This window comes from Anneissia japonica, unplaced genomic scaffold (assembly GCF_011630105.1).
Source record: "Anneissia japonica isolate Jap-2015-1 unplaced genomic scaffold, ASM1163010v1 scaffold2756_len2360902_cov194, whole genome shotgun sequence".
NCBI classification, from domain to species: domain Eukaryota; kingdom Metazoa; phylum Echinodermata; class Crinoidea; order Comatulida; family Comatulidae; genus Anneissia; species Anneissia japonica.
Genome location: NW_022719050.1, coordinates 2,010,816 through 2,032,071, shown reverse-complemented (window position 1 = coordinate 2,032,071; position 21,256 = coordinate 2,010,816). Strand labels below are relative to the sequence as shown.

General features: G+C 34.4%; 1 protein-coding gene across 2 annotated transcripts in view; it reads left to right on the top strand.

Moving 5' to 3' along the window:
- Positions 1-11,366, top strand: part of LOC117110734 (synaptotagmin-11-like) — an 18,640-nt gene extending 7,274 nt beyond the window's left edge. For both annotated transcript variants that reach the window (XM_033253520.1, XM_033253518.1), the window contains exons 2-4: positions 829-1,661; positions 6,109-6,235; positions 6,404-11,366. In XM_033253520.1, coding sequence (XP_033109411.1) covers positions 1,053-1,661; positions 6,109-6,235; positions 6,404-6,708 — 1,041 coding nt within the window. In that variant the 5' untranslated portion in view covers positions 829-1,052 and the 3' untranslated portion in view covers positions 6,709-11,366. The remainder of the gene's footprint in view (positions 1-828; positions 1,662-6,108; positions 6,236-6,403) is intronic.
- Positions 11,367-21,256: the final 9,890 nt, after the last annotated feature.

The following is a 21,256-nucleotide window of genomic DNA, read 5'->3' as shown; positions in this document are numbered from 1 at the left end:
ATATATATATATATATATACATATATATATATATATAATGTATAAAGTCTAGCATTCAGCTAGACCAATAGCACTGCTGATAAATTATTACTTACATGACCATCTCTTTTTTACAGACATCTTATCATTGTTTACTTTCAATAAAGTAACTCATTAACTTGTTACCGAAATTTTAGTGTGTGATCCAATCAACTTATTATATTTTACTCGGTTCTTATTATTAGTTAATACCATTGTATATAAATATGTATATAGGGTTTTGTATCAATTATTGTAATGGTTTGCAATAAATTTGTCACGTGACAGTTTTAATGATTTATTGATGATTGATCGTACACACGTCATCAATCAGCTGTTGTTGAACATGTTCTTGTTGCATTACAGATTATTCAGCTAAACCATGTCATTCCAACTGATAAGTTTGACGTTTCTTATGAACTTGTGTAATAATCATCTGTAATGCTAGCTACTTTACTGACTGTATGACTATACAAACATCGTATACAACAACGTCTAATAGATTGCCTACATTTATGACGCAATGTTGTAACTGCAAGCCGTTAGACCTATAGCTAACACGAAATATTATGCAAATCAAATTTTACGCATCATAATTATAAGAAATTTATTTTTATATGCTGTATCAGAAGATATTAATTTCTAAATAATATTCACCTATTCTCATCGAATGGTGACGTCAACACATTCTGGGTATACAACTTTGAGGAAATTGTGTCTCAATCGATCTATGATTATGATTATCAGTTTACGTGTGATGCAGAGATTTTTTTTCTGACGTGACTTATTTCTTTTTTTATTCTTTCCTAGTGTCAGCTACAGTATTGGTGGCCATTTTCGCAGCTTCGTTCACCGTGTTCATATTTCTCGTCGTGGGGTTTTATCATTACTGTCGACGTCGTAAACAGTCTCCATTTCCTACGAATCCAAATCGATCTTACGTAACCAAGAGTTATTACACAAAAGCAAACAGACCCGTCAGTAGTCCAGAGAGTCTATCGTCGCCAGACTTTCCATCGGACTACGCGCCGTCAATGTCATCTCTCCACCCGTCCCCGTCCTTTTCATCACAATCTATATCATCGCTTGAGCGTAAGCAAACCATCAAAACTAGAACATACTCTGGAAGTACAGGTAGCATGATAGACCCAACGACACTGAATAAGGAATGCTACTCAGAAGATGGCTGCGAAAGCACATGTGCCACTGAGGAAGAAACCTCTCCTAGGCTTAGCGAACCTGGAGCGCTAGGGGAACTCGATTTCACCGTCGAATACAACTCTGCAAGACAGACCTTCCTTGTGACTATCCATAAGGCATGTAATTTACCTAAGCGAGATCCGTTGGCATCTGGTTGTACTTCAGATCCCTACGTTAAGCTTTATCTTCTACCAGAAAAGAAGCATAAAGTGAAGACAAGGGTGATGAGAAAAACTTCGGATCCTGTGTACGAAGAAACTTTTTCATTTTTCAACCTGGAGTACTACCAGCTTCAAGGAATCACCCTGCATTTCGTAGTAATGAGCTTCGATCGCTTCTCACGTGACCAGTTAATTGGCGAGGTCGTTGTCTCTACGGCAAATGTAGATCTTGGGCAAGGTCCAGTGCACATGACGAAAGAAATAACACCAAGAAAACCAAGGGTAAGTCATATTTTACTGAATTACCCACTTGACCGTCCTCTTTTCTTTTATTATTCCTGTTTGTAGTTCCTTTTTGTCTCTTCCCATTTTATCTTTCCCATGTCCCAATTCCCCGTTCTTTTACCTTTTTTTCATTTTTTATTTCACCATTTGTCTTTATATTCTTATTTACCGTTTCTTTTTCTCATTTCTTTTCTAATTTTGAATTTTTGTTTTATTCTACTTTTTCATTTATTCATATTTCCTCATTTGGACGTTTTCTCCTTCAATTTATCCTTTTATATTTCTTCTTTTTACTTTTCTTTACACTTCTCTTTCTCCCTTTTATTTTTCTCTTGTAAGAATTGAATTGTTATTATAACATTATCACTATCATCATCAGGGTGGAATTATGGGGTGGGGGCCTCTGGGAAGCTGGAAAGCTAATAAAAAAAAAGAAAGAAAGAAATAAAAAGAAATGAGTGATCGCCCAAAACACCTCAGAAGTTATTTTCGGGCGTCTAGCAGACAACACTTTCGCTGGGGCATGCCCCCGGACCCCCTAGGGTAGTGTTGTCTCAATCGGCACCATTCCCCCCCCCCCACTTTTCTGACAACTCTGGATGCCCTTAATCATTATTATTATGGTAAAATTCACCCATAAGCATCAGAATACAATTCCGTGAATAAGATAAATGAGTTGAATGTGGAATTCATTCTCAAATTATAACAATAGGTACATTATGTATTTTGCAGAAACATGAGTTTTTTTACGAGGGTTGTGTCGTATGCTTCATTATAATGTATTATGTAGTACAACGTTGTTGATATTGCATATCGTACATGATTTATGAGTTATTACGTTGCATATATTCACGATTTAACATTAAATGGCAATTGTAAGGTAATTATAAGAATAAAATTTTTTTTGCAATTTATCGTTTAAATTGGAAATTCAATGATTGAATCGATAAAATTGAGCTACGAATCTAATGATATCGTAGGGCAAAATTTAATTGCCCAGCGTTTGGTCACATTCTTTGATGGCATATTTAGGTAAATGTTCAACATCTCTGTTGTTGAAGCATTAGTTCTTTAGGTATCTGTAACAGATTCGAAATGCCATAGTAAAAACATTTTAGTGAAAGTGAATTTATGCGGAAAAATTATAATGTGTCAATTCGGACGCATAACAATTTTATTTTTAATAATATTTTGATTTGTTTGTTAGAAATAGGGAAATTTGTATTATGTACTATGTTTTCATATAACTCTTAATATGGAATGGAGGAGTCATTTCGAACTGAAATATAGGTGTTCTAACATTATAGGCCTAGTGCAGTAAAACATAACATATAACATAATCTTATGCTTTCGTTATGTTTATGGTAAGTGTGGTAGCTTTTAACTAGGTGTAAAGATTGTGAGTTAACCAGGTGTCACTTCAAAACAACAACAGTTTGTATCTCATTGCTGCAAATTTAATGTAATTCAATCATTATTTTTGTTATACAAGTATCAAAAACAAGAGGTACCCTAAGTAGTAGGTAAACATTGTCTAAACAAATTAAAAACTCTATGTTTGTAGAACTATAATCTTAAAAAAACAAAAACAAACAAAAATAATTGTTCAAAATATCATAAATAGAAAGATTTCTATATATATATATATATATATGTATATATATATATATATATATACCTGTATATAAGTATATATATGTATATGTATATAGGCCTATATATGTATATAGACATATATGTATATATATGTATGTATATATATATATATATATATATATGTATATATATATGTATATGTGTGTGTACCTGAAAACTTAGAACGAGTTGAAGAGAAATTATTTAGAAAATATCCGTTAGAGGTATTTATATCACTAAGTATACTGAGGTTAATGGAAAGGTAATTGACAATACTACAACAATAATTGTCTATTACGCAAAGTAGCAAGTACAGTATTACTATATTTAGCTTACATATATTCTAAAGATACATCCAGTCATGTGCTATTAACAAAATATGTGAAAAAGGCATTTCTCTCTTGATTTTTTTGAACAATCTTAGTCTTACTGCTTTACCATTCTAAACAAACAGGCAAGCAAATAGTTCTTAGAGAAATACCTGTCAGTTACATTCTAAGTATCAGTTATGAAAGAACTCTACTTTATATTCAATAAAGTTAGTATATTGTGCCATCTAAACATTAAAGTAGTTAAATAAGTCCGCCGTATGTCACTGCTCATGCAAAATTTACATCTTACAAGAGTTATGAGCACAGGGCCTATAATACGCCAAGAAGAAAAATTATTAAACATGTACACTATTTCACAGACAGATTATTATTCTTTACTGCTTTGAAACATAACTGTTTTAAGACACTTTACAGCAACAAATTTGAGGCTTAGATTGTATTCCAATATCATTATATCAGTTTGGACAGACATTATGTTAACGTATACTGAAAAAGATGACAGACAAAATGCACGTTTTTAAAAGTATTTTATGTATTCCTGACCGATTCCATCTGTCGTGAAATATATGAAAAATCAGACTTTTATAAACATATAGAAGAGGTAATCGATATTTTTGAAACCATTAAACGTTATTAACGGATTCAGACACATGGTGCAGTGCTTTCCATAAAGATCACGGTATTAAAAAATATTTGATGTAATGTGACTTTTTGGTCAATGACCGATCACATAACAACTGATACACTCCTAAAGTGTGAATTGCACGTAAGATCTTCCAACAGTCGGTTCAAGATATGAAATTAACCATCCAAAATGCAATTAATTTATTCGCACTAGATAGACAGTATAATGTTTGCTGATGTAAACTGACAATAGACTCACAATATCGTAATTTGTGATCCTTATTTGAAAGGTAAATAACATTTGAGTCGATCCATTTAGCTTGTGAACAAATAATTGAAGTGTCCATGCTAATTTTATCTTTTCTTATTACGTTTCTGTTTCCTCCTAATATCGTATATTTTTCCCAACTTTCTCAATGTCTAGGCAATCAGTTTTGCCTTAGGCTATGTAGGCTTCACCTCTCACTAGTTTTGCATTATCATCACACATCATCATCGTCATTAATGTCGTCGTTGTCACTAACAACATCGACAATAATAATAGTGATGAATATTGTTTTGATTATCATTAGTATCGAAACTACAAATTGTTGATTCTGGAATAATGTCCTGGTTGCATATAGTTCAACTAAGTTAAAGATATGCTTAACATACGAATGTATGCTATGATTATTTCATCTCTGAGTAGTGTAAGTAGAATATTTATTCCATCAAAGAACGAATTCAATATTTCTACTGACAGCCTAAGTATAACCCGTTACCATTCTGCCACGAAATTTCCTAAATATTTCCAGAATCCTGAACACCGGACTTAATATTAGAATACTATAAATTTCGGTTGTTCATTTCATATGGAATAATTACTGATCGGGTATACTTTTATGATTGATATTTTGAAGGTCAACATACATTTTTTTACGTAACACACATACGCATCGATTTACAGCATATACTAACGGCGCCATACTTCATCAGTCGATTGGCATACTCTCTAAATACCTATCACATGTGCGATTAAAATGCTGCGCATGTGGCTATAGTTTAATTGAGCGGCCACCATAGGTGCTTCGGTTTCAATGGCTTTATGCCATACAGTTATGATGTAATACTAAATGAATGCTAACTACCACTTTGTCAAATAGTATAGGTGAAACAATAATTAACATTTTGTACTTCTTGAAACTGGCCGCGTGTTTTGCACAATTCAAGAGCTCATGCACGCACGTACGAAACCACGACATCGTGCATGCGTAGTAAAATTGTATAATCTCGGAATTTCGTTTCAAATGAAAATTCTAGTTAATCTTGCGTCCGTGTTTTATTTTTAAAAGTCTTTCTGAATTTCTAAACAACCTTATCTAGAACTGTCTCTAAATCCAATCGTGCGTAAGATGATTAATCTTGTCTAACATAACGCAAGCGAAAACGCCGACTTGAAATTTACCTACTAAAAATTTCTTTCTTGAACTCTCACTGCATGCAGTACATATGAATCAAATGGTAAGTGTAGGACTAATGCATGGAACCTTTAAGTTTAACTATAAAAAGGTAATTAACAAGTTTAGTTATTAGCCATATCTCTGAAAGTTTGTGAATTTTCTCGCGCGTCTATCGGAGCTCGGAAAAAAGTTTCACAAGTACAATAACTGAGATGACATCTCGCATGTACAACACAGTAATAATGCCCACAGATTGTTATGACTGCTCTATTTCCTGTTGCCATGTCATCTACTAATATTCAGTATCCTAGATAGTTAAAATAAGTATGATGATCTCTTTCAAATTATTCCTACGTAATCAGATTTTCCATTTAACGGCCAACACTTTCAATTTCTTTCTTTCATTTTATTTAGGTAGCCAAGAGTCAAGGACGTGGCGAGTTATTGGTATCCCTAGGCTACCAGCCAGCATTAAATAAACTTACTGTCGTCGTGCTGAAAGCTAAAAATTTACCAAAGATGGATGTTACTGGACTATCTGGTAAGTTTTTTTTTTTTAATTATTGTCTGCGTACATCACTCAGCTAGTCATGTAAACAAGTTGCTAAGTTTGGATTGGTGAATTCATGAGAGTGCATGCGAGTGAATAATACAGATTTAATTTTATTATATCATTAGTATTATAACTTATATCTACTTTCATTTTCAGATCCATATGTGAAGATCTACCTGATGTATGGAACGCAGCGTTTGGCAAAAAAGAAGACCCGGTTAAAGAAGAGAACACTGAACCCCGTTTTCAACGAATCATTCATGTTCGATGTTCCAATCGATGGGCTCGAGAATGTCCACTTAGAATTTCATGTACTTGATCATGATCGTGTCACTAAAAATGAAATTATCGGGCGGCTGGACATCGGCAAAAATGCTAATGAGCTAGAGGCTAAACATTGGGATGATATAGTCCAGAATCCACGGCGACAATTTGCAGAATGGCACGCCCTCAAAGCATGAATAATATTAACTGGCTATCAACTGCCTGTGTTTGTTGTATTATGTGTGAGAATTCGGCTATCCAATTATAAATTATGTAACCAGTCTTCATTAGATAATGTTATATTGTACTCATTTGTATAACCTTGTCATATGACGTCAATAACATGACAATAATAATGTAAGAATTTAAATTCCGTTGTTCAGCGATCTATTTGGATATATATCCCCATCATGCCATTAATGCTGAAATGATTATTATATACGAATAATGGACATATTTTTACATCTATATACTTCAATACAAACATGTGTATCCTGAAGTCTTGAAATAGGCCTACTGTCATGTATCTTTTTCAAAAGCATTGTGTGTCTTTACAAGTCATGGTTGAATTTAGCGGCGTTACCATAACATAACTGCAGAAAACCAAATAGTCGAGTGATTACTTTCTATACAATGTGTAGGTGTGATTTTAGTTCCGGACGAGGAACTAGAAAAGATGAGTCGATGTGGTTGTTGGCGGTGATTATATTTGGCCTTGAGAAATTAAGCATTCTTCCCTTGGGTATTCAGGTTACTACCAGAGGGCTGTGCCACCGAGAGGGTGAATGGGGCAAGATCCCCGGGGACCAAGCGTACCAGGGGGCCATAGAAATTGCAGGTAGCATTTGTTTTCAATATTTTTTCAAAAATAATAATTACTATCAGGGCCCTCAATAATGGCATAGGTTCCCTAATAAATGGGGCCCTCCAGGTTAACAGCCCTCCCCCCCCCCAAAAAAAAACAATGGTTTGCGCTCTTGGCGCAAACTTTCTCGCTCTTCGCGCTCCTAACTGGGGGCCCACACCAAACCTTGCCCCTGTTAAAGTTTCCCCTTTGGCGGCCCTGCTTGCGGGTAAACATTTACCCGCAAACAGGTATTTTCTTGCTACGTCTTTTTTCTAATTAAAACCCGTTTGTGAGTTTGGGTAGTTAATCGATTTGATACATATGCGGATGGGGGATACATCTTAATATTGGGAATTAATAATGCTTGAGAGGTTCATTACATCTAAGTTCAATAATATTTTTAGTCCTGTCAGTATATCTTCCTCGAGTTCATCTACGTATGTGCCTTTTTGAATGGTAAAGAAAATATTGTTTTTTATTTCATGGTTGTCACTGTATTCTCCAAAATACAATAGATAAGAATAGATAAGGCTCAGTAGTTGCTACCCTATTATGTGTCAGCCTATTTGTACTGATCTAACAACCCCCACCCCCTTGCTAAGAGATAGAGAAGTTTGTGGTTTCCAACTTGACCCACCCCCACAAGGCCTATAGTTCTTCTGAAAACATCTAATGAACCGCTGATGAGTATGTAGATCAGGACACCCTTTTTGGCTATAATTGCATGAATATTAGGCCTCCAAATGCTTTTTACTTAGGGTTGAGTCGGTAGTAGTTTAATAAGATGGCAATACATTAGTAGAGGTGGATAATTTTCCAACAGTATGAGCAGAATTTCCTCAACTGGGGTTTAAAATTCTTTCATAGGGTAAACTATTTTTAATGGAGGGTTTCCTAACAGGGATGATAAATGTCTTGACTGGATTGAAATTTGTGTTGGGATTTATATCTAGATTGGTAGGAATTTTAAGGAAACGATGAAAGGTAAATGGTGTGTTGCTTGTTATTGATACCTTCATAATTTGTTTTAAGCTGTTATTTTCTTTTTCGTTTTTGCTCTACACTCCCACTTTAAAAAGTTGCAGCTGCAGAAGATAGATCATTATTTTAGTAAGTACATTAACATTACTTAAATATCATATCTAATGTGGTGGGTTTTCTGAGGAAACTTAATGATTATTATTTTGAAATACGATTTCAGTGGTGCTACATTATAGGCCTTATGCGTTTCTTATGTTGACGTTAACCGTAATTCATGCTGCGTTGACGCCTGCGTTACTATAGAGGGCGACATACTGTTTTATCACAAACCCTCCCGAAAGATACGTCGCCTACACGACGCGATACGACAAACGACTCGAAGGAAAAATTAACGTGCTCGCACATGTCATTTTTCCAGACTTGGAAAAATAATAATGTCAATTTTTGTTTGCCAAGTTTAACCAAGCTGACACGCAAATGAAACAATAACTCGTTCATTTTACCTACAGTAACTGTGATAATAATACGAATTTATAAGCATGCGTGTTACTATTAAATTAGATAATGCGCACAAACCAAGAAAAGGAAAACATCTGCTCAAGGCCCAAAAAATGATCAATAATTAGCCTAGTACGTATGGCCATTGAACACGTTTTTGGTGATTAAGTTAATTTTTGACTTCAGGCCACTTAAACGATCAAACAGGGAGAGTCTCAGAGGGTTTTTTCGAGGACGTAACAGAACTATAGGCATTCTGGCCCAGTTTGGTCAAATTGTGAATACAAATTAAGGTTATTATATTGAAATTAGATTCAGTGGATTTTAAATAATGATTATTGTATTATTTAAGTCCAAACAACAGACTACCATCAATTTCTGAATTAAACTGAAATATCGATCTTATACTGATGGTGATTTCAAGAACAGTATTACTCGCAAGTTTTAAGTTGGTCGTACAATGTATTTGGTCGTCTCGTCCTGTTGCAATGCGTCGCTTCGTTTGTCGTAAGTCGCGTTGTAGTGAGTGGGCCTTTGAATAATCGTCTTGTGATGTTCAATATCAATAGAGTGATTCAATTCGACATTTATATGAATTAATCACAATGTAGTACTATTATTACTGCTATTGTTATTATTATTATTAATATTCTTTATCATCAATATTATTATTGTTATTATTAATAATATATTAATATTATCATCATCATTAAACTAAAAATGAGGATTTCAGCTTCTAGAAGTTTGAATCTTGTGTATAATAGTATTGTTACGAGTGAATAAATACGGCTTTTAATGTTGATTAATGTTTTAAAACTGGGAGTTTACCACGAATATGATTATAATGATAATCAAATTTAGTTTGCTATTCTTTGTATCATTGGTGTTAAAGCTGTATTGTCCCCTGGGAAAAAAATCATAAAAATGATTTTGAAGTTAACGTGCTAATTTTGCATTAACATACAAATTATAAACTTGAGCATAGACATTAGTGAATTACAAAAAAATACGTACACTGATTTTTATACTGGGTAATGATGAAAAAAAAAAGTTGAAACACACCAGTGACTTCGCTGTAACATTATGGGTGAACATTTTTAGATACACTAATATCTATGTTCAAGTTGATAATTGTTATGTTACTTCAAAATGAGCAAGTTAATTACAAATATTATTTTTCAGATATTTTTGGTAAATTTGGTCCCACCATTCCCACCATATTGGGTTCTGTCACCCCAGCTGTCACAAAATGACACTCTTAGGCGAGTTGTCTCTGGTGCAGAAAATATGTTTTAATTAGTTTTTCCCCGACAGATGTTACTGCGATTTTCCGACGGCAGGTGTCCCCGATCTGGGCCAATTGTCCCCAAAGTCTGGGATTGCTCACCCTCATTAATATCACACATCGTCATAATACAGTAATGTGAAACAATGAGAAATTTACACCACTCGAAAAGTTTTGCCCTTGAGAATTTGCTTTTTCTTCAGAGGGCGCTGTTCATACTTCCAACGCCCACGTTAAGTATTTATTTTATCATTTATTATTTAAATAGTGATCCTTTGCTTAATGTGAAAAAAATGATGTTGGATATAGTGTTTATAAAAAAAAAAAAAAAAAACATCTAAAATTGACATTGTCTGATTCTAAACTATCGGAGCTTCCTCCCTGATCAAATTTAAATCAAAATTCATACTAATATAAGGTACTCTGTATAAAGCATGATGAATATTTGCTCAACGATAACATTATATCAAGTCTTCATATCTTCTTTAATCATTATTTACCCGATATTATACAAAAAGTAGAAAAATAAAAAAGAAAGTTATAACAATATGTAGGCCTATGTAGTGTTAATATGGGTGTTCATTGTGTGATGATCAAATATGGTGATACAACCTCTTTATAGAGGTCAATATACAGTATTATATAAATGTAATACCTAATTAGGCGAAGGCGATATTTTCACCAGTCGTAAAAAAACAATTTACACAGGTTGTTTGTGCATGCCCATTTAAAATTACGTTTGTGAGATTATGGTTCGTAAAATAAAGGCCCAGACTCATAGTAACTTTAAATATAATCTATCCAGGGTTACTGGACATGTGTAAACGATTGGATTGGTTTAATTATTATTGTATTGTATGTAAACACATTTGCAATGAAGTGCGCCATCTTCGCCCATATGTGAGATTGTATAACGTTAGTGGCGGGCTTCAAGTCAAATTTTTTCCTTTAATGATATATATTTTTAAAATTAATCAACAACTTTCTTTAGTAGAATATTTCTATATTTTTATCAATAATAGTCACAGATGGCAGTTTGTGCCGCTAATCTTTTTTTTTTTTTTTTTTTTTTAACAGTAACCATTTTCATAAGTTTACCACGTCGTTGGGTTTTTATCTTATACAAGATCAGGAGGAACACGCTGCTGAGACGTTTGTACCCGCTGTAGTGTGTTGGACATTCTGGCTTGGACATAATTGTAATGTAAATACTGTATGAAATAAATGTCTATGTTTGCTATGAATTAATTTGTTTATTCATTGATATGTTATTGGGTGTCATTTTATACAACAATTAAAGCTTATTTGTTGGTGCTGAAGAAAAATTAATGTAGCATTTAACAAAAGATTACCCATGCTGTAACTGCACTGATGATACACGTGTGTTGTCTCTATCGTACAACTTGGATATTTTGTAGTGTAGCAATTTTATGTCGTACGAACAAACACTTTTCTTCTTATTGCATTCGCCATGTAGGCCGGATAGGCTGATACTACGAAGGGACTATCGTTCATCGTTCTTACACAGGGAGGATTAGTACCGGTACCTCTTCCCACAATGCCATTCATGATTCGTCGAAGTTCCATGGTAGACGCTTTTCGTTTAACGATGATGAAATCTATACTTTAAATGATAACTGAAAACTAAGAATGCAATTGATTATGAGTGACATTGAGGTTTTTAAATCGCAATGAACATAATCGATGATCGATGTGTACAAAATGTTTAAGACTGTCCATTTGTCACGTTTTCAAGCGTTTAATATTTCATATGAAATATCTAATTCCACAAGTATCGTTTAGTTAAAGGTCGATACAAACCACGTTACTGACTTGGTTTATTATAAATTTATTGCAATTACTGAAATTGAATAACATTTAAATTATTGATTGTGGAATTTAAACAGGAATCAAAATATGATCCCTAAATGTAGGCGAAGATTTCACTTAGTGGAGAATAGACCTTGAATAAAAGTTTTACATTGAATATGATGATGGCAGCCCGAAGGCAGTGATGATGACTATTGTACTATTTGAATGTTATTAATTAACCTATACACTCGTACTACTATAACGTACTAAATAATAAAATACAGGTCTCGCCTTCTAATTAAATACCCCTCCAATTAATGACCACTCTTCTGTGGTCCCATTTAACAAATATTTTTTTATATCTATTATTCTAATTAAAAATCAAAGTCAGCCACAGGCCATGTTATATTTGTTTTGATATTGCAATAATTATAATAATATTTAAGTGATTAAGACATTAAAAATAGTATACTCTCAGTACTCCTTGACCAAAAGTAATGTATCTTAAATTATATGTATAGGCCTATACAGATTCAGATAATTATAATGGCTTTAATTAATACAGGCAGATACTATTCTAAAGGTTATGGGAATTGAGAATAATCGGGCACCGGTGCGTCTTCCGACGGTCAGCCGATCTCTCGATGACAAATCTTTCGTTTTATGATGTGAAGCCGTCTGCTGATTGTCAATGGCAGTCTGAGCGGATCGTCGTTTAAAATGTTTCATCATGCGGCGCGTTGTGGTCTCCATGAATCGACCACGGTCCGACTTTAAGCGTCTGGTTTTAAGTGCAAGGATAATATTAGGATTCGCTTTGCATCACTGCGAACCGCACTGAGCTATCGCGTGCGTGAATAGACCTTTCCGCTAAGCCTCGCCCGGCCCCTTGGATATTGTTGATAAGGTCCCACAACATACGCAAAATACGTTTGTTGGACAATACGTTTGTTTGTTCCACGCGTGTATTCCCGGCCCTGTTCTGACTGGTTAGTTGTTAAATGAATAACCTTTAACCTTTAGTTTGATTGACACTCCCGAAAGGTCCATTGCAAGTTATCATAATTTTGCTGCACATGAAACTGTTACTTGGCTTGGCTTCCGTAAAATCGCTACACGTTATCGCCGGCAGCTTTCGGTGATTCTGATTGGTCGGTCGAAGCGAGTAGCCTTCCCAGTGGCGGATCTAGGATTTAACAATGGGGGATGGGGGTGGATAATGCGATTTGCGAAGCACCAAGTAGGGGGAAGGGGCATGGTTTTGCCAAGGGCGCAGATCATTTCGTGAGTCCACACCTACCTCAGGCCCACCATAGTTATTTGGGCCTGAGTTGCGAAAATTATAAGAAATAGTACTAGTAGTTCTAGATTACCGGAAATGACAATTTTATATATTGAAATTCATCGTCGTCACATCACCAATATAATAGTCAAAATGGAGCTCCAACAAATTTCTCATGATGTTTAACCAGCGATTTTCGGCAACCATAGATATCTAATTAATATGTGTTATGTGCTATAGAAAATAAAACTTAAGAATATTGTTTTCAGCAACCATAGATATCTAATTAATATGTGTGATGTGCTATAGAAAATAAAACTTAAAAACATTGTCTTTGATGTATTTTATAGTTTTGGCCTACTTACCTTAAGCCTAGTCCACACCATAGTAAAGGGCTGAGGTGGGAACATTTTGAGAAATAGTACCTCTAGATTGCCGGAAATGACACACTTATAGTAAAATTCATAATCATCGATCTAATTAATCGCTGTCATGTTCCATTGAAAATAAAACTTAATTGTCTTTGATGTATTATTATTATCATTATTACACGCTTTTTCTCATACATCTCAAATTATAACAAAGGCACGCGCTCTCGAGTCGTGTATTATAAGTAATTCAGATGTTTGTGGGCAGAGATAGAGTACCGTTTGTACAGTATCCTTCGTTAAAACCTGGGTCATTTATGCAGTTCATTTCAACAATTTTCAGGCATCTTCTTGACTTATAAAATTATTAAATTGCGGACGAAAAGTGAGGGTACCAACTCCCACCCCCTTAAAAATATTTGGGACGTGTCCCCTGTCCCCCTTGATCATGTTTTCTTTTTAGGGGCGTCTTCCATTTGAGATTTTTTTGGAATTAGTAGACGGCTAGATGCTCTTGGATGATATATGAAAAGAAGTTAAGCTTAAAATAAGTAAGTGTATGTTTTACGAGAGTATACATATATATGCATGAGAAGCACACACACAAGATGAGTGACCATTTTTTTTCACGGTCACCGAAGTGGGGTGGCTAGCCACCCGGCCCTATTCACCCCCTTCCAGATCCGCCATTGCTTCCCGACTGCAGTACAACCATTGCACCTAAAATACCATAGCGACAGTGTAGCGATTTTAGGGAAAGCTTGGTTTCAGTACAATTGCTACACTGTTGCTACATTTTTTTTTGCGTACGGTAGCTGTCCCCAACGGAATCGGAAACCCCGCCCCCTGAATTCAACTTACCAATCAGCTTCGCCAAAGCAGTCGGCGATAGCGTGTAGCAATTTTTATGGAACCAGGCTGAAACCAGGCTCAAGAGCTTAGCAAATCTGAACTTAACAAACTCGCAAACTATCCAGTTAGGTTAAAATCACATTACTGGAAAGGTTTCTTTCTGATAACGTGCTAAATTATATTGACATCCGCCCTCTAGCGGTGAAGTATCCGCAAATTTGGAAAATAAACACTAGGATATGAAATACGTTTGTATGTTATATTTATCAAAACATCTTTAGTAGAGATAATGAGCGTGAAATGTTATAATAATATTATTTCCACATGATAATTGGTCTGAGTAATTGATAGATAATATTCTGCTTTGAATGCAATTTTCTTGAACTAAATTTATACCGTGTCAGCCCTTTTCGCTGCCTTTATTATTCCTAATCATCGACGGATTTGTTTTTATGACTGAATTTTTCTGACCCGTTAAAGTGACACCTAACCATGTCGAAATGTTCGACAGTTCTCACCAAGCGTTTAGGAAAAGGTTGAGTGGTTTTCATTAAACCGATCAATGAATCATGATTATCGTTATGAACTGAAACAAGCTTACGTGAATACTCCTGAGGCGACCATTTGATATATAATTTTAAAAGCTCAATTTCTCGCTTTATCTTTTTCCTCAAGCCGAACATACCTATACGCTATCTATGTTTATAAATACGTTCTTGTAACTCAGGTACATCCAATAATATATTGCACATGTGCACTCACCAAAGTGTCAAATGCGCAAGTTGATAACTGGCGGAAAGAGCGCATGTTGACACAGCTATACGGTTGTAGGTACTTGATGATGAAAATATGCTTACTGTACATATACATGTACCCATGACTTAAATATGTTACTCAAGATTTTATCGACAACTGCAAATGATTGAATTGATTATAAGTGGAAATAATAAAAAAAATAATAAAAATGCGTATCCCTAAATTGAAAATATACACTAAATACAATATTTCATTACACGTAAAAAAAACACACATAAGTGCATGGAAGCACATTTGTATCCAAAGATGCCTGAACAGCCTGTAACAACTAAAAACATATTATTCCACATACCCACTTACAAGATTAAAATAGTTAAAATTGAATTATACTAGTAAAATGCCAAATCGTAACTAAGAGAAAATGTCACAATTCAAAAATGTATTATCAGCCTGAGTATTAGCAAAAAAAAAACTATTGCAGGTAATCATACCCGTGAATTGTTGTACATTTATAACACTGTGTGTGAAGCACTAGGGTTACGATCACTGATCTCTACTGTAATGTTTAAGCTTCTTGGCGAAACCCTTTTTTCTATTTTCTCCTGTCTCTTGCAGCCACTGTCGCTTCTGCTCAACCTGTTTTCTTTCTGGCATGTTTCTGACTGTGCTTCTTCATGTAGTTTTGGGTCGCTCTTATTTTCTCTGCAGCTATCTAGCTTTCATTCAATGTTATTCTTGCATAATCATCTCCTTCTTTTCTGAAGAAAGTGTCTAATTCATCTCCATTTCAATTAAAAAGAAACTTACTTATTTCTCTTGTACATGTTATTCCATGTAACTCATCATGTGGCTATCCTATGTGTGATTTTCTTGAGGCATTTTCTTTAAAAGACATCTTGTTTACTCATTTTTGCGATTTTCCAAATTTCTCAACCGTAAAGATGTGAATTACATTTGATTTGATTGGTATACCTATCTACGTTTTTCTTCTATAAGAATTTCAGTTACATACATTGTCGAATGGTGTTTTGTGAGAGAGATATTGACATTCTCACATATATGATCTGCCTCTGTCCCGCATTCCTTATTTACTGTAAAATTTCCCGAAGGTAAATAGGAAATAAGAAACTCTGATACTATTAGAGTTTATAATTTTAAACCCAAAATGCATGGGGTGAGCAATGGATGCCAATGAATCCTAGAATTAGACCAGGAAATGTAGTTAAAAATAATCACATAATAAGCGACTGATCAAACCTTATTTTTAAACGCAACTCTATTCGGGCAACATAACCATGTGTTTTAGCTTGATGATATATAACATAATTGTTCTGTCTGTATTTTTGTAAGGTTTTGTGAATTATTCTTGTATTTTTATCGGTTTAATTTGAATTACATATTGTAACATTTGATGATTCTATTTTTGTAAGACTTATAGATATTAAGTGGTTTTATTCATTGTGAAGCGCCTTGATCATTTTGGAAAGGAGCTATAAAAATCATATTATTATTATTATTATTATTAATAAAAATAAATAAACCAATCAAATAATGAATCAGCCAGTCAGTCAGTCAGCCGATCGGTTGGTTTGTCAGCCAGTCATTAAGTTAGTCAGTCAGTCATTCAATCAATATATCAATCAATCAATCAATCAATTGAACAACCAACCTGAAAAAACACATCAACCAATCAATCAAAACCAAGCAAAATGGGGGTGCTCAACACGAAGAAACGCAAGACTGTTCAGGTATATAAACTATATTCGCTGCCTATCACCTCCAATTAAATTCGCATTCTACAAACGAGTGTTGAAGCATTGATAAAACAAGAGAAGCATTTTATGATAGTCACAATAAATTGGTTGTGTAACTTTTTGAGACAAGCAGGATGACTTGTGTTATTTACTTAAATGTTCTGAATGTAGGGTCTGTAACAATTGGAAATGAATATACTGTACTAAATAGCTTCATCTTCAAGAATGCAAAACGATGTCACAGTCAAGGAGGGTAGTAATTTGAACGTTAAGCTTAAATTCAGAAAAGAAGAAGGGTGGCTGAAAATACAAATTGTCGAAAACTATAACGGCGGAAAAAACATAACATTGCAAAGCGAAATGGCAAAAAAGGGTATGTATTAAAGTGTGCTAAGAAGCATGGGAAGCTTAGAAAGCAAAATTGACTATTTTAACAGCTCATTACTGAAAAAATATAAACGGTTACAGCATCCTTTTCTTAGGAATCATCTTTTAATGCATTTATTGAGTCGAAGCCTTTTCATTCCACCAAATATTGAATCCGTTAAGCCAGCATCTGACACGTGAACCAATAAATAATGGTCAAAACTATCTGCTAAGATGGAAGTAAACATACGGTAGTAACGCATTAATTCCAAGCCAATTACCATAACCAAAAAGTGCACTACGTAATTGCCATAAACCACAACAATCCTAATACTACAGAAAAAGTATTGGATTTTTCTAAAAAAGAAAAAAAAGGGAAAAAAACACTTACCGAAATATCATATTACATGACAAATCGACGGATGGCAAATTATTGTGAAACGTTACTTGAATATCAGGAGTTACGACTACGAAGGAGACAATTGTCACCTTTCTTACAGAGTATGAATGATGAATAATGGAACAATCGGTCTACAAAGGAAATGAAATGTTATAGCTTTAAATGTCAGAGATTATCATAACTTAAACCCAGTAAGAAATATTTGCAATTTTAAATATGAATCTCTTATCGGGCTCAGTTGTTTGAAATAATTCATAGTCATAACTATCCAAATAAGACAAATACAACACATTCTTTTGTATTTGTCTTATTTGGAAAAGACAACTACAAAAGTATGTTCATGCTTTTGTATTTGTCTTATCCAAATAAGAAAAATACAAAAGAATGTGTTGAACATACAACTCTCAGCCTGGTAGTTGGTTGAAAAGTGATGTAAATTCATATAAAACGGAATCAGTGGAAACAGTAAATTTAGAGAATGTTTAAGAACAAGAGAAGGCATTCTCATCATCCATGTATCGTTCACATAAGTGCTCATAATAAATTTTATCATTAGTACTTATGTGAACGATACCCGGATGAGCAAAAGTCCTTCTCCGATTTGTAGATTATTCGAAGCCCTTCAATAATATTTAAAAAAAAAAAAAAACCCAAACTCTTAGAGTGCCTTTAAAATATCGAAGTAGATGACAAGGACTTTTGGTTGATTAGTAAATTCTACTGGGAGTAGACAGATTCAGTAGAGTTTAATGAGAAACTGGCAGAAGAGTTTAATGTGAAGAATGGGGTAAGACAAGGTATTTCATTTTGATCAGCACGTCTACAGAGAAAATTTTCAGAAAATGGGATGATGTAAAAGGAGTGTCTATAGAATTAGGAGGTATAATAACATTATAGATAGTTTAAGGCTTACAGATGACACCATGTGGATTTTAGGTTCTGTGAAACATCTACAACCCTGATTTGATAAAGTTAATAAAGTGTATGGAATAAAATTAATGTCTCAAAAAAATAAATAATGGTTGTCATTGAAGAGTTCCTGAAATGTTCTATTCGTAAACAACTACATTTTCTTCTAGATGGAGGGCCAACTTCACAGTTGAAGGCTCCGGCCCGAGACGATGTGGACTATAGAATTTGTCAATGCCTTAAAAAGATTGTTGCCAATGGCCGTATGACCACAAGAAAAATCACTAAAGGTGATCTTCTAATTCCTAAGCCTAATCTAGAAATCTTTAAAACTTCATTCAGCTATAATGCTCCTTACACTTACAACTCTCTTCTACCGATTGTCCGTTCTACTTTCTCTTTCTCTTCTTTCAAATCCAACCTTCTTAGCTGTCTTTCATCCAATCTTGTGTAATTTTCCCTGTGGCCATCTCTTTTTGTTGCAATATTTTTAATCGTGATTTTGTTCTGTTTTAAATTGTAAATTATTTATCTTTTATAATCTTTTATAATTTTTCTATTTTTGTTAGTTCAATTAATTATCTTCTCATTAATTCTTTTGATTTATTTTTTATTTCAATTATTATTCTGTCCAATATGTCAATTTTTTTTAATTTAAATTTTTTTAAATTTTAATGTTTTCCTTAAATCATTATTATATATAATTTATATACTGTAGGCCCATATTATTTTTTTTCTGATTTTTATTATTATTATTAATTTTTTCCTGGTTTAATTTAATTAATTTGCTTATGTTAAAGATCAAGTTTAATTTTTATATTTATGTTTTAATTGTATGTACTGAGGGTCCCAATTGATCAGCTCAGGCTGGATGGACCACCCTCACAAAATATTGTTGAAATAAATAAATAAATAGACTCATCCCCACAACTTACTTCCCTCTTAAGGATCCCGTCGTGTCATTATGCGCAGGCCAGGAAGGCGCGCCGTCTCCACAATGGCAGAGGCTGTGGGATGGACCATTACACCGGGATAACCTCCTACTCGTCTCGAAAGATGTTCTGGGTTCTTTTTAGTACACATGAGCAAATGTGTACACTGAGCCTACGGTTTATAGTTCTTATCCGAGATTACTTGTTCCACCTCCAGAACCATAGCCGTACGAACAAGCACCGATATTATGGCTGTAGGTTGCGGGCCGCGATTTTTTTTTCCGTACGAAACATTTGCATGAAATTTCACTCGGGCCATCTCGGATGGACTCCAGTGAGTTCGACACGAGGAACAAGATCAGACACTTCGCAATGTAGTGACGCTCGAGTTTTACTCTGTCTCTTATACACATCTAGATGTGTATAAGAGACAGGAAACATACTGTATTGACAATGAACAGCCGAGACGGCCCGAGTGGAGTTTCATGTAAATGTTTCGTACGGAAAAAATAATCGCTTGCGGGCCCCTGTCTTAACCGCTCGGTCCTTTGACTCGGTTTGATCATAATATTATATGCTATTTGATGAGCCACATATGCCTACTGTTACAATGACCAGATACATACTCCAAGTATCGAAATGCACGCCATCGTGTCGGAATTCAATATTTCGACAATAATTAGGCCTATGTCATCATCAGGAATGATTCCTGATGATGAAATATTGAATCCCGACACGATGGCGTGCATTTCGATACTTGGAGTATGTATTATACAGTACTATCTTATCTGAGATTAATCAGTGGACCTTTCGGTTTTTACAATGACCAGTATGTAAACCAGGCGATTAGATAGTACTTGGACTACAGGCGCGTCGGAAGCAAACTCACAGTGGCCCGTGGTAGGTGGTTGGGGGAAAATTATCCTCCGCCGGACACCATCCCAGTATTTTTGAGTCAAGGTTTCGGGGCCTGAATATAGATTTCTAGTACAAGTGAAAATGTTTTACTAGAATTAATGTAATCTTCTAGTCAACTAAAGCTAAAACTACCCTCTACCGGACACCATCCCAGTATTTCTGAGTTTAGGTTTCGGGGTAGGAAGATTGTTATTTACGTTAGTGAATCAAATCATGATAAATAGGTCTAAAGCTATTGATACTTTACTACAGCAAAAAATGAAATAATTTCAAATTTGTTCCATAATTTTATAAGCTGTATGTGCAAGTTATGTTTGAAGTTTGATTGCGTCAGAGAAAGTACAATTTTGCTTACAAAGGATATTGAGTTGTAAATTATTTGTACGGCCAAACACGAACCAGCCGGGCCGCTTCCGACTCCCTTGGACTAGTATTCAGTGGTGATCTATGTGTAACATGTGGCCTACAATTGAAATCTTAAAGAGCCTTATAATTTAAGGATTTAGGTCTTGGGGCGAACTATGGGATGGGATTCCTTGTGACACTGACCTTAAAATAGCCGTTCACACAAAGACGACGTCCACATACCGGTAATAGGGCCTACTATTCCCGTTTTTCTCTGCTTTTTTTAATATAATTATTACACTGATAAAACTGTTTCCTTAAAATTATGCATATTTCTTTTTGAACTTTTTTTTAAAACTAAAATTATGTCTATATTTCACATATTTTTATTTTTATATTAATAATGTGAAGTTATATTTGTAAATGCCACCTAAATGAAT